Here is a 12539-nt window from a genome sequence, read left to right as displayed (position 1 = left end):
ATTCTTGGCCACGTCTCTGTTCATCTCTGCACTTTATTGAGATTAACCTTCTTATTTCAAGTTCGCGGAGAACCATTTGGCTGCAAAGTAGGATCTTGATTGCAAAGCAAACTCACTGAAGGAAAAAAAACCCAGGTCACTGTTTCCAGCAGAGTTGATGCAGAAGATAACATGTAGTTTCTAGGGCACAGTTTCACAGTGACCTTTAGAACAATAGCACTGGGAGTGGAAGGCCACTCATGCCTCTCCATGGAGCAGTCAAGCGCACTTTGTAATCACCCCACATCCCAGAACATTACTGAAGCCGATTTACGAGGATATTGCTCGGACGAGGGCCTGAGCTACAGGAAGAGGTTGGGGCAGGCTGTGACTTTATCCCATGGAGCACAGGAGGATGAGGGGGTGATCTTATGTATGTAAAATCATGAGAGGAATAGACAGGGTAAATCCACAGTTTAGTTTAGTATAGAGATTCAGCGCGGAATCTGGCCGTCCGGCCCACTCAGACCGCACCGACCAGTGATCCCCGCACATTAGATAATAGGTGCAGGAGTAGGCTCTTCGAGTAACACTAACCCTAATGCAATTATTAAGAAAGCACATCAGCGCCTCTACTTCCTGAGAAGATTACGGAGAGTCGTTTGTCAAGGAGGACTCTCTCTAACTTCTACAGGTGCACAGTAGAGAGCATGCTGACCGGTTGCATCGTGGCTTGGTTCGGCAACTTGAGCGCCCTGGAGAGGAAAAGACTATAAAAAGTAGTAAACACTGCCCAGTCCATCATCGGCTCTGACCTTCCTTCCATCGAGGGGATCTATCGCAGTCGCTGCCTCAAAAAGGCTGGCAGTATCATCAAGGACCCACACCATACTGGCCACACACTCATCTCCCTGCTACCTTCAGGTAGAAGGTACAGGAGCCTGAAGACTGCAACAACCAGGTTCAGAAATAGCTACTTCCCCACAGCCATCAGGCTATTAAACTTGGCTCGGACAAAACTCTGAACATTAATAGCCCACAAAGACCTACAGGCTTGTAGGTTAATTGGCTTTGGTATAAATTGTCCCTCGTGTGTGTACGGTAATGTTAATGTGCGGGGATCGCTGGTCAGTGAGGACTCGGTGGGCCGAAGGGCCTCTTTCCGTGCTGTGTCTCCAAAACTATATTAAACATCTTTCCACTTCTTCACACAGAGAGTTGTGAGTGTGGAAATCTCTGCCTCAGAGGGCGGTGGAGGCCGATTCTCTGGATGCTTTCAAGAAAGAGCTAGATAGGGCTCTTAAAAATAGCGGAGTCAGGGGATATGGGGAGAAGGCAGGAACGGGGTACTGATTGGGGATGATCAGCCATGATCACATTGTATGGCGGTGCTGGCTCGAAGGGCCAAATGGCCTACACCTGCACCTATTGTCTATTGGAAGATTCAAACAAGAGGACATGATTTGAGAATTAATGGTCAAAAGTTTAGGGGTAACATGAGGGGGAACTTCTTTACTCAGAGAGTGGTAGCTGTGTGGAAAGCTTCCAGTGGAAGTGGTGGAGGCAGGTTCGATTTTATCGTTTAAAAATAAATTGGATAGGTATATGGATGGGAAAGGAATGGAGGGTTATGGTCTGAGTGCAGGTAGATGGAACTAGGTGAGAGTAAATGTTCGGCACGGACTAGAAAGGCCGAGATGGCCTGTTTCCGTGCTGTAATTTTCATATGGTTATTTGGTTATTGTCTATTGTCTGAAACACGGTGCCCAGAATTGAACACAATGCTCTGAATTAATCCATTCAACCCTTCCTCTTCGTTCCCCCCGCCAGGTTTTCTGCGCGACACGCTGGGCAACTACAACCTGGCCTTCTACCTGGCGGGCGTGCCGCCGATGATCGGCGGGGCCATCCTCTGCACCATCCCCTGGATCCAGTACCGCAAGGCCAGGGCGCAGCGGTGGCTGGAGGAGGAGGAGGAGCAGAAACAGATGTCGGGGGAGAGCGCCACCAAGATGCTGGAGCAGAACCCAACCAAGGTCCTCGGCCCCACCGACGGCCGGCCACAGGGTGAAGACGCCACCACCATCTGAAAAAAACAAACCCTCGTGGGCTCACAACCTAAGCTTCTGTCGTCACACAAAAACAAAACAGGGACTCCCCGTGGAGAAAGCCATCGGCAAATCGATGCCTTTGCAAACTAAATAAAACTATCATTCTATTTCCAGAAGGATGTCAAATTTCGGGCTGAATTTCCTGTAAGTTCAGCTGCTTTTGTTTTTATTCTTTCAATCTCTGGATCTTCAGGTTCTTCTGCAATGACCAACAGCCCCCACTGGATATCTGGTTCAATGTCATGGTCAAACTGAGGAGAGGCCAATTGTAAACAGCCACAGTATCTCAGGGGCTGTCCGTCCCATGCCTCAAGCTCCTGCCTTTATCTGCAAGGCTGCGTCTCTCACAGTTGCCTCTGCGTGCCCCGTAGATTGAGAATCGCCCTCACGCTGTAGCTCAGTGTTGCTCTGGAGCGTGCCACGTTGAAGATAAGACACAGAGTGCCGGGGCAACTCAGCGGGTCAGGCAGCATCTCCGGAGAACATGGATAGGTGACATTTTGGGTCGAGACCCTCTTTCAGACTGAGAGTCAGGGCGAATGGGGTTGCGATGTGTAGGAAGGAACTGCAGATGCTGGTTTACACCGAAGCTAGAACGCAAAACGCTGGAGTAACTCAGCGGGACGGGCAGCATCTCTGGAGAGCAGGAATGGGTGACGTTTCTGGTCGAGACCCTTCTTCGGACTTTGTGATTTTGTTGTGTTGTGTTCCTGTTATGTGTCCTCGATTTTCAAGAGTGTTGGCACTGACCTGTCCCAGTTGGAGAGGAAGAGGTCGTGGCAGGTTTTGTTGTGTGATGTAAGGGTGAGCCAGGCCCTTGATTAATGGCCACCAAAAATGTAACGATAGAAAACATGGAACGATATCGGGGAGATAGACCACTGTGACCAAAGTGCTTTTACCAAGGTACCACAACTGACTTGCTAACACATCAACAGAGAACTCTGAATTGAACATTTACTGCAGTAATTACAGCCCATAATACGTGAAGCTCACGACTCTTTGAAGACTTTATGTGCTGTTATATTTGTAGAAATTCTTTATTTTGTTCCAGGTAAACAGAGTATTCAGATCGAGTGCAGACTTTGAGGGGAAATGTTTCATCTTCTCCGGGTCTCCCTCAAGCAGTCCGTTTCCAAAGCTAAACCTGCCTTACCGTCATTACCCCTGGAATGCCATCAATGTATTTTACAATTAGTGTTATGGAGACACGAGGAATATGCAAAGGACACAAAGTGCTGGAGTATCTCAGCAGCTCGGGCAGCGGCTGTGGAGGTCTATGGGAGGTTAAGAAAGAACCGCAGATGCTGGAAAAATCGAAGGGAGACAAAAATGCTGGAGAAACTCAGCGGGCGAGGCAGCATCTATGGAGAGAAGGAATAGGCGACGTTTCGGGTCGAGACCCTTCTTCAAAGTATTCAAAGGTTTTTATTAGTCACATTCACATACACCGAGGTGTAATGAAGTGAAATGCTTTTTGCCATTTTGCAGCACACAAAAAAAGAATACAGACATAACACCAATGAGGGTCTTAAACACAAAGAACATCCCCCCACAATGGCTCCCACCATGAGGGAAGGCACAAAGTCCAGTCCCCAACCCCAGTTCACCCATAGTCGGGCCTATTGGAGAAGGAGGAGCCATCTTGGGGAACAGCTGCTAACCAACAGCCGTCCGTTTAATTCATTTTATTTTCAGTTTTTAGTTAGTTTTGTTCGTCGTTTTTTCGGAGAAATTGACTTCTTATTGTGGGGGGAAGGAGGTAATCTTACTTCTAGGTCCCTATCTGGTCGGTGAGGCAGCTTTTTCCCTGGGCTGCCCCGTCGACCTGTCCTCGTGGCCTACCAGCGGGCTTGGAGCGTCATTTCCTGGCGGGGACCGCCCAGCACCTCGGCTTCGGTGGCGGCACAGCGCTGGAGCGCCATCGTGGAGCGGAGCGGGCGATGCCTTGCCTGGGTCGCCGCGCTGGATCGACGCGCTGGAGCTCTGGTGAGCTGTGACCGCCGAGAGCAACACCTCCGGGCTGCGGGTCTGCGGAGCGGAGCGGGCGGCGCCGACTTCAACATCGGGAGCCTGGGAGTTCCAACCCGGCGCGGCCTTGTCGGCTTCAGAAGCCAACAATCCCCTGCTAGGCAGCGGCCATTCCAGGTGGCCCAGCCGCTGTGAGGACTCTCCCGACGCCGGGGCAACATCACCCGGCTAGAACGGCCAGGAACATCGGGCCTCCGTAGAGGCAACGGCGGTGGCCTTAATAGGCCTGACTTCTTGGAGAACTGGGGTTGGGGACTGGACTTTTGTGCCTTCCCCCACAGTGATAACCATTGTGGAGGGATGATTTTTCTGTGTGTAAGGTACTTTGTTAGTCTGTGTCCAAGATGGCTGTCGGAAGGGAGAGTGGGCGCTGTGCGCAGTTAGCTGCTGCTGCTCTCTCTTCACATTGTGTTTTTGATTTTTGATTTTGTGTCTTTGGAGCAATTTCTATCTTTAATTTGTGTATTGATGATGTCCTTATTATTTATTTTTCTCCGACTATATGTTTTTTTCTCTTCTGTTTAATCTTTGTAAGGTGACCTTGAGATTTGAAAGGCACCCGAAAATAAAATTTATAATATTATTATTATTACTGAGGCCTCCACAGTTGCCTCTACGGAGGCCCGATGTTCCTGGCCGTTCTAGCCGGGTGGTGGTGCTCCGGCGTCGGGAGAGTCCTCACAGCGGCATGGGAACCCTGGAACGGCCGCCTCCATACTGGAGGCCGCGGCTTCCGAAGCCGACAAGGCCGCGCCGGATGGAGCTCCACAACTGGCGATCTCGTCGCGAGATCCCAGGCTCCCGGTGTAAAGTTCGGCGCCGCCGCCCGCAGCTGGCCGCTCCACAGTCCCGCAGCTCCGCGGTGCTGTTCCCGGCGGTCCTCGGCTCACTGGAGCTCCAGCGCGGCGACCCAGGCAAGGCATCGCCCGCTCCACGATAGCGCTCCAGCGCTGTGCCGCCGCCGAAGCCGAGGTTCTGGGCAGGTCCGCGACAGGAAACGCCGCTCCAGGCCCGCTGGTAGGCCGCGAGGACGGGTCGAAGCTGCAGCCCGGAGAAAAGCTGCCTCTCCGACCAGGTAGGGACCCTGAAAGACAGTTTCCCCCTTCTCCCCCCCCCCCCCCCCCCCACACAAAAAAGTCTAGACCTCCAAACAAAACACTTTAACTAACTAAAAATAAAAATAAAACGGTGAAAAGACAGACAACTGCTGGCAGGGCAGCCACGCACAGGACAGCGCCCCCCTTCTTCAGACCGATTGTAGTGGGGGAGAGATACATGGAGTCGGGACAAAGTCTGGCAAGTGATAGGTGGATACAGATGAGGGGAGGGGAGTGAATGGCAAATGGTTGGACAAGGCCGGAGCTGATTCCATAAGCTAGGGTACTGTCCGATTCACCTCTACCCCATTGTGGACATTGGACTTTGTCTGTGGATCTGATGCGCTACAATGCTGAGAACTATATTCTGCACTCTGTATCTTTGCTCTACCTATTGTGCTTGAGTTTGAACCGATTATATTTATGAAGAGTATTGCCTGATCTGTTTGGACAACACACAAAGCAAAGCTTTTCACTTTACCTCAGTATGCGTGACAGTAATTAGTTTACTTTAGAGATGCTCTGTGGAAACAGGCCCTTCGGCCCACCGAGTCCGCGCCGTATATTACAGCAATTATCTGATCTATTTGGCGAGCGTGCAAAACTCAGCTTTTCACTGTACCTCAGTTCATGCAACAATAATCAACCTAAACCTACAAACAAGTGACAATAGGAGATTATGCGAGCCATCGAGGGGAGAGAAAAGGATTCTCTGCCTCAGAGGGCGGTGGAGGCAGGTTCTCTGGATGATTTCAAGAGAGAGCTAGATAGGGCTCTTAAAGATAGCGGAGTCAGGGGATATGGGGAGAAGGCAGGAACGGGGTACTGATTGGGGATGATCAGCCATCATCTCGAAGGGCCGAATGGTCTACTCCTGCACCTATTGTCCATTGTTTATTGATGTCATATAAGGAGAGAAGGGGAGTGAAATATAAAGCCAAAGGGACAAGTATAGAAACAAGGAACTGCAGATGCTGATTTACACTGAAGGACAGAGTGCTGGAGTAACTCAGCGGGTCAGGCAGCATCTGTGGAGAACATGGATAGGTGACGTTTTGGGACGGGACCCTTCTTTAGACTCTCAGGATGTAGGTTCAGCATTTTGTGTTGTTACTCATGTTGATTTGGCCTTTGTGCGGGTTTGTTGTCTGACATAGACTGACCGTACACTTTCATTTGTCTGAACTGTCCACAGCCTTTATGGACTGACTCATCCCATTTGTGCAAAGTGGTCACTGCAAACCACGTAACAAGCAGCTTTTCAATGTACCTCGGTACACTTGACTAAGATACAAGAAGCTGATGACTCTAGGTGCACCAAGCATTGGCCTGGGCGCAGCATGGGAGAGCATCTTTTTAATATCTCACAGAGTCTTACAGCGTGGAAACAGGCCCTTCGGCCCAACTTACCCACACTGACCAACATGTCCCAGCTATACACAAAACTGCAGTAACTCAGCGGGACAGCCAGCATCTCTGGAGAGAAGGAGTGGGTGTTGTGTCGGGTCGAGACCCTTCTTCCGACCTACACTAGTCCCACCTGCCCGCGTTTGGCCCATATCCCTGTACACGTGTCCAATCCATGTATATCTGTCTATATACCAGCATTATCTCAGTTTCACACGCCTGCCCGCCAGCACAACTGGATTAGCCCCAGAGGTGTTGAAGCTGTGTTATGTATAAATGTATTGCACGCTGACTTGCCCTTGCTTCCCACTGCTTACTGGTATTCCCCAGTAAATCATAGAAACATAGAAAATAGGTGCAGGAGGAGACCATTCGGCCCTTCGAGCCTTTACCACCATTTATTGTGATCATGGCTGATCGCCCCCTATCAATAACCCGTGCCTGCCTTCTCCCCATTTCCCTTGACTCCACTAGCCCCTAGAGCTCTATCTAACTCTCGCTTAAATCCATCCAGTGACTTGGCCTCCACTGCCCTCTGTGGCAGGGAATTCCACAAATTCACAACTCTGGGTGAAAAAGTTTTTTCTCACCTCAGTCTTAAACGGCCTCCCCTTTATTGACTGGGCAGCAGAAGCCACCAACCTTCAAACACTCAGTAGGACATAACCACTGTGGCGCAGCGGGTAGAGCCGTCAGCCTCACAGCGCCGCAGATCCAGGTTCGATCCTGACCTCGGGTACTGTCTGTATGTGAAGTTTGTACATTCTCCCCCATGGCCGCGTGGGTTTCCTCCTGGTGCTCTGGTTTCTCTCCCACATCACAAAGACGTCCAGGTTAATTGGCCTTCTGTAAATTGCTCCGAGTGTGTAGGGAATGGATGGGAAAGTGGGATAACATAGAACTTGTGTGAACGGGTGATCGATGGTTGGCGTGGACTCAGTGGGCCGAAGGGCCTCTTTCCATTCTGTATTTCTAAACTAAAAATTCAATAGATTAATAACAGCAGTACCAATGCATAAGCTAAAAGCCAAAGTCTGTAGTGCAACCAAAGACACCGTCCATAGAAGATCACAGCTGCTGAGGTCAGTGTTGTGCAGTGTTCCAGAGCCTGATGGTTGCTGGGAAGAAGCTGTTCTTGAACCTGGAGGTCACGGTTTTCAGGCTCCTGAACCTTCTTCCCGATGGTAGCAGGGAGATGAGAGCGTGGCCAGGGTGGTGTGGGTCTCTGATGATACTGGCTGCCTTTTTGAGGCAGCGCCTCCTGTAGATGCCTTTGTTGGTGGGGGGGAGGTCAGTAGCTGTGATGGACCTTCGATGGTGTGGAGGTCAGTAGCTGTGATGGACCTTCGATGGTGGGGAGGTCAGTACCAGGCAGTGTCCAGCCCTCTCTGTAGTCCCCTTTGTTCCTGGGCCCTCCACATGACTGGAAACATCCAAACTCCCTTTCCGTCCATCTGCTGTGGGACTGGTTTCCGCCCTGCTTGATATATTGTACTTTGCTTCCATTTAGGAATTTTTGTTTTACATAAATGTATAAAAGTTCTGAACTGCGTGCAAATCCTCGTGAGGCTGTGAGCCTTTTCTCGAAAACCATATGCCCGTGTCATCAGTTGTCTTAATATTTGATCGAGAAAACCAAATCTCTTTGTTGGACGAATCCTTGCAGTGATTTGTTTTTTTGTGTATTCCTGACATTCTCGTTGTCTAAAGCTGCAGAGCTGTAGGACATCCTCTTCGTCATTTTTACAGGGCGTCACAGGTGGCGCAGCGGGTAGAGCTGCAGCCTGGCAGCGCCAGAGACCCGGGTGCGATCCTCAACTCGGGTGCTGTCTGTGGACTTTGCATGTTCTCCCTGTGACCGCGTGGGATTCACCAAATATAGCAGCAGATTTAGGCCATTCGGCCCATCGTCTACTCCGCCATTCAATCATGGCTGATCTATCTTTCCCTCTCAACCCCATTCTCCTGCCTGCCTTCTCCCCATAACCCCCAACACCGTTTCCTCCGGGTGCCCCGTGTTTCCTCCCACATCGCAAAGATGTGCGGGTTTGTCGGTCAATTGACTTTTGTAAAATTGGCCCTCGGATGTAGGGAGTGGATCGGATCGCATAGAACTAGTGTGAACGGGGCTCGATGGTCGGCATAGGCTTGATGGGCTGAAGGACCTGTTTCCATGCCATATTCTTAAAACTTAAAGATCTGTAGGACAAAGACACCAATTAAAAATCCTTGAGTTGTCTGATGAATTCCATATTCAGACAACAAACAGAATTGTTAAGATTGTTAAGGGCTTGGACACGCTAGAGGCAGGAAACATGTTCCCGATGTTGAGGGAGTCCAGAACCAGGGGCCACAGTTTAAGAATAAGGAGTAGCCATTTAGAACGGAGACGTAAACAATTTTCTCACAGAGAGTGGTGAGTCTGTGGAATTCTCTGCCTCAGAGGGCGGTGGAGGCCGGTTCTCTGGATACTTTCAAGAGAGAGCTAGATAGGGCTCTTAAAGATAGCGGAGTCAGGGGATATGGGGAGAAGGCAGGAACGGGGTACTGATTGGGGATGATCAGCCATGATTACATTGAATGGCGGTGCTGGCTCGAAGGGCCGAATGGCCTACTCCTGCACCTATTGTCTATTGTCTAGAATGTAGGAATGAACTGCAGATGCTGGTTTCAACCGAAGATGGACACAAAATGCTGGAGTAACTCAGCGAGGTCAGGCAACATCTTTGGGGAAAAGGAATAGGTGACATTTCGGGTCGTGACCCTTCAGAGATGTTCTCAGAGTCATTCAGCAAGGAAACAGGCCCTTCGGCCCAACTTGTCCATGCCGACCAAGCTGCCTGATCATCTATACTGGTCCCACCTGCCTGCATTTGGCCCATAATCCCCCCACACCTTGCAGCAGAGGGAGTTACCCAAAAGGGAAGGGACTGAATGAACATTGTTTAATCATGTTTGCATTGATTATTGCATCTTTGCTATTACGCGAAGTTTAAATCCGCTCATGCAAGCTTTAGGAAAAAATCTATTATATACAATGTATAATTGCAATAACGTTAATAAAAATAAGTTTACACGAGAGACAGATTATTGATCAGATTTCTCTGCATTCTGGTTTAGAAAAACATTTCCCGATCCAGAATGTGTTTCAGTGTGTGGTGCTCGAATCATTTCGTAAATCAGACGTTGTCATTTACATCTATCTACAAATCTGTGAACTCTTTCTCATTGACTCTGCAAAAAAACAAAACTTGTGAAGAACAATCAGCTGGAACTCAAGGGATTTTTCAATCAACATTTCAAGTTTTTGTAAGGATGGTATCTGAATTTATCAATATGCAATTAAAATTATATTTGAAGCTCAAAGTGATGTGTGTGTGTGTGTGTGTGTGTCATTACTTGCTGGGGTATTAATTGCAATCCCAGAGGGATGAGATGCTCTCCGGAGTGTGATGAAATTACTAGGATCACGTTGAACGTGACGGGGCAGCAGAGTGGCGCAGCGGGTAGAGCTGCTGCCTCACAGCGTCAGAAACCATGGTTCCATCCTGACTACCGGTACTGTCTGTATGGTGTTTGTACCTTCTCCCCGTTACTGCCTGCCTTTCCTCCGCCTGTTCCGGTGTCACAAGCGATAGGAGTAGAATTAGGTCATTCAGGAGATATGGGGAGAAGGCAGGAGAATGGGGTTAGGAGGGAGAGATAGATCAGCCATGATTGAATGGCAGAATAGACTTGATGGGCCAAATGGCCAGATTCTGCTCCTATTATGACCTTATTTGGCCCATCAAGTCCACTCCGCCATTCAATCATGGCTGATCTATCTTAGTCCTATTCTCCTGCCTTCTCGCCTACCCATATTCTCCAGAGACATTACCTGACCCACTGAGTTAGACAATAGGTGCAGGAGTAGTACATTTGGCCCTTTGAGCCAGCACCGCCATTCAATGTGATCATGGCTGATCATCCCCAATCAGTACCCCGTTCCTGCCTTCTCCCCATATCCCCTGACTCCGCTATCTTTAAGAGCCCTAACTAGCTCTCTCTTGAAAGCATCCAGAGAACCTGCCTCCACCGCCCTCTGAGGCAGAGAATTCCACACTCACAACTCTGTGTGTGAAAAAGTGTTTCCTCGTCTCCATTCTAAATGCATTACCACTTATTCTTAAACTGTGGCCCCTGGTTCTGGACTCCCCCAACATCGGCAACATGTTTCCTGCCTCTAGCGTGTCCAAACCCTTAATAATCTTATATGTTTCAATGAGATATCCTCTCATCCTTCTAAACTCCAGAGTATACAAGCCCAGCCGCTCCATTCTCTCAGCATATGACAGTCCCGCCATCCCTGGAATTAACCTTGTAAACCTACGCTGCACTTCCTCAATAGCAACTTAGATTTAGACTTAGATCCTTTATTTGTCATTCAGACCTTTCGGTCTGAACGAAATGTCCTTCCTCAAATTTGGAGACCAAAACTGCACACAATACTCCAGGTGTGGCCTCACTTGGGGCCCTGTACAACTGCAGAAGAACCTCTTTGCTCCTATACTCAACTCCTATTGTTATGAAGGCCAACATGCCATTCGCTTTCTTCACTGCCTGCTGTACCTGCATGCTTACTTTCATTGACTGATGATCAAGGACCCCCAGATCCCGTTGTAGTTCCGCTTTTCCCAATTTGACTCAATTTAGATAATAATCTGCCTTCCTGTTTTTGATACCAAAGTGGATAACCTCACATTTGTCCACATTAAACTGCATCTGCCATGCATCTGCCCACTCACCCGACCTGTCCAAGTCACCCTTCATTTCATGACATCCTCCTCACAGTTCACACTGCCACCCAGCTTTGTGTCACCTGCAAATTTGCTAATGTTACTTTGAATCCCTTCATCCAAATCATTGATGTATATTGTAAATAGCTGCGGTCCCAGCACCGAGCCTTGCGGTACCCCACTAGTCACTGCCTGACATTCTGAAATGGACCCGTTAATCCCTACTCTTTGTTTCCTGTCTGCCAACCACTTCTCTATCCATGTCAGCACTCTACCCCCAATACCATGTGCCCTAATTTTGCCCACTAATCTCCTATGTGGGACCTTAGTGAATGAAGTTACTCCAGCATTTTACTGTGGCCCCTGGTTCTGGACTCCCCCAACATCGGGAACATGTTTCCTGCCTCTAGCGTGTCCAAACCCTTGCAATTAACAGGAAGACAATAGGACAGAGAGGCTTTGTGTGTGTGGGGATGGAAGGGGGAGTTAAAGTGTTTATGAAGCGGGAGATGAGGTAGGTCTAGGCGGACGGAGCGCAGGTGTCGAGCGGAAGGATGGGCGAGCCTGCGTTTGGTGAGACGGATATATAGTAGTGGACAGCTGGAAGAATGGACGCAGTAGATGAGGTTAGAGGAGGAGGAGATGGAAGTGAAGCTGTGCCGGAGCTGGAAAGACTGTGGGAGTGCGTGGACTGAGTGGAGGCAGGGCAAACATGTGTTGCATGTGCTGCGGTTGCAGGGGAAGGTACCTGGGGAAGGGATAGTTTGGGTGTCAGTGTGCTTATGTAGGTTAAATGTGGGCAGAAACAGCCACTCTGCCTACAGCCATACTAGCCTGAACACGCCCGATCCCGTCTGATCTCGGAAGCTAAGCAGGCTCAGGCCTGGTTAGTACTTGGATGGGAGACCGCATGGGAATACCAGGTGCCGTAGGCATTTTTTCCCTCTCCCACCACCGGGGGACACACTCTCTCTTTCTCTTTAACTCTCGTTCTCATTTCCTTCCTTTTACTTAACACAACAAATATGCATCAATTATTAACACAATTTCTCCAAGAGAACCATGTGAAAAAACACAACCACGCTGAAATTAAACCGCGGCACGGTGGGTGGGGGGCGCAGCGGGTAGAGCTGCTGCCT

At 49.5% G+C, this 12539-nt stretch overlaps 1 protein-coding gene and 1 non-coding gene across 2 annotated transcripts in view; both read left to right on the top strand.

Annotated features, from left to right (window-relative positions):
• slc16a10 (solute carrier family 16 member 10) overlaps nucleotides 1-2116 on the top strand; it is a 99981-nt gene extending 97865 nt beyond the window's left edge. The window contains exon 6 of the mRNA XM_033022002.1: nucleotides 1810-2116. Within this exon, the coding sequence (XP_032877893.1) occupies nucleotides 1810-2069 (260 nt within the window). The 3' untranslated portion in view covers nucleotides 2070-2116. The remainder of the gene's footprint in view (nucleotides 1-1809) is intronic.
• Nucleotides 2117-12216: 10100 nt separating this feature from the next.
• LOC116973803 lies at nucleotides 12217-12335 on the top strand. The gene has a single exon (XR_004412122.1). It is a non-coding gene; the product is annotated as a 5S ribosomal RNA (ribosomal RNA).
• Nucleotides 12336-12539: the final 204 nt, after the last annotated feature.

Source organism: Amblyraja radiata, chromosome 5, assembly GCF_010909765.2.
Source record: "Amblyraja radiata isolate CabotCenter1 chromosome 5, sAmbRad1.1.pri, whole genome shotgun sequence".
Taxonomy (NCBI): domain Eukaryota; kingdom Metazoa; phylum Chordata; class Chondrichthyes; order Rajiformes; family Rajidae; genus Amblyraja; species Amblyraja radiata.
Note: the sequence above shows the minus strand (reverse complement) of the source record. Positions and strands in the feature narration are given on the sequence as shown.